Source organism: Buceros rhinoceros, unplaced genomic scaffold (genome assembly GCF_000710305.1).
Source record: "Buceros rhinoceros silvestris isolate BGI_N320 unplaced genomic scaffold, ASM71030v1 scaffold9879, whole genome shotgun sequence".
NCBI classification, from domain to species: Eukaryota; Metazoa; Chordata; class Aves; order Bucerotiformes; family Bucerotidae; genus Buceros; species Buceros rhinoceros.
In genome coordinates, this window is record NW_010433262.1 from 29,448 (window position 1) to 31,151 (window position 1,704).

At 53.3% G+C, this 1,704-nt stretch overlaps 1 protein-coding gene across 1 annotated transcript in view; it reads left to right on the forward strand.

Moving 5' to 3' along the window:
• The window catches only part of LOC104500404 (NCK-interacting protein with SH3 domain-like), a gene marked incomplete at its 5' end in the record, with an annotated part of 8,567 nt that extends 7,726 nt beyond the window's left edge, over positions 1-841 (forward strand). The window contains one exon of the mRNA XM_010144044.1: positions 147-841. Within this exon, the coding sequence (XP_010142346.1) occupies positions 147-841 (695 nt within the window). The remainder of the gene's footprint in view (positions 1-146) is intronic.
• Between the last annotated feature and the right edge of the window lie 863 nt (positions 842-1,704).

A 1,704-nucleotide genomic window follows, 5' to 3' on the forward strand; every position in this document is an offset into this window, starting at 1 on the left:
TTTGAGATAAGTGAGGCAGGAAGAGGAGTTGAACTGCTTTGGGCATGCACAATGAGCCTTTTAATGGACTGTGCTGTAGCAATTTGGTTTTTTTCTTTTTTTCCTTTGATGCTGTTGCTAAGGCATTTTTAATTGTTCCCTTTCAGACACTGTTGAAACTATCCCTGGGTCAGCTTCTAGTGCCTCCTCTGTAAGCACGACATCCCTGGATACCTTGTACACTGCTTCTTCTGTGTCGGAGACCGGTCTCCCGACGGCCACTTCCAGTCCTGCCAACACCCCACCCCCTGTTCCAAGCCGGAGCGTTCACACCACGATTACGCGCAATTTGGATGCCGGCTCCCGCTATGGGTCTTCCCCAAAGGATGGGGCCAGCAAATCTCCCCAGGGCAAGAGGGCTGCCCCGGCCCCGCTGGCTGAAGCAGGGACCCAGAGGTCCCACACTGTGGATGGGGAGAAGACTTCTCAGGTGAAGAAAGCTTCCCCGGCCCACCCTGCAAGCCTGGATGCCTTCAACTCCCTCTGCCTGGAGGATAAGAAGGCGGTTGCGGTGGAGCCGGTGCCACCGGAACCCAGTGGTCTGGTGGCATCCGTGCCCAAGACAATAGGTGCCGAACTGATTGAGCTGGTGCGCAGGAACACCCACCTCAGCTATGAGCTGTCACGTGTGGCCATTGGCGTGGTCATCGGCCACATCCAGACCTCCATTCCAGCAACCAGCAGCATCATGGAGCAGATTCTCATCTCTGTGGTGGAGAGTAAGGTAATGCGTGCGGGGCTGTGGACCAGGGACTGCTGCAAACCACCTCACATCAGGCAGGAGGTGTTACGAGCACAATGAGTTCTCCTAACATTTGGGATGAGGAGAGCAGGGAGATCCTCAGGAAAGGGGAGAGGTGCTCGAAGGGGGTCCAGCCAAGGGGACCATGGGTTTAAATCAGGTCCAAGTACTGGTAGCAGGGAATTGGAAAGCAGATGAGTGTTTTCCCCAAAGAAGCTGCAGCTGTACCCCGTAACTGTGAGTGGGGAACTGGGGCTGAGGGGGAAAAGCAGCCAAGAGGACCCTCGGTGCTGGGAAGCACTGGTAGGCTGTGGTGGAAGGGTGAGTGTCTCAGATGAGACTGTGGTTTGGGGAGAGGGTGGTGGGATGGATGGCAATGAACTGAACCACGTGAGTACGACAGGTGGGAGGTGACAACCCTCCGGGTCCCAGGGACAGTGCTAGTGATAAAGTCGTGGTGGGAGCGGGTGCAGCAGGACTCGAGGCACGCAGAGAAAGGTCTGACATGAGTTGTTGGCCACTGATTGTGAAGGCTCAGGAACTATTGTGTCAGCATAAAATGAGAGAAAGAAGTGAATAGTGACTTTAACAAAATACTTTCTGTTGCGAATGACAAATAGAAGCTGAGGAAAATGGGGCCTTTGCAACAAATGCTTCTATATAGAAACCTGTTATAGAATCGCGTCCTGTATAAACTTATTTTCCTCCGTGGAGCCGCTTGTACTCTGTGTAGATTCAGCATGCCTGTGCGTACTGTAGATCGGGGCAGGTTCTCGTCTGTTCTGCCGGTTGAGCACGCAAAACTTCTGTATGTCTGGCCTGGTGTTTAATCCAAGGGATAAAAACTGGCTTCCCGCAGGTGTGGACCTCTCTTTATTCCACATTGCGTGCCTCAGCCCGGCTTTTTTTAAAGACCACGGAAG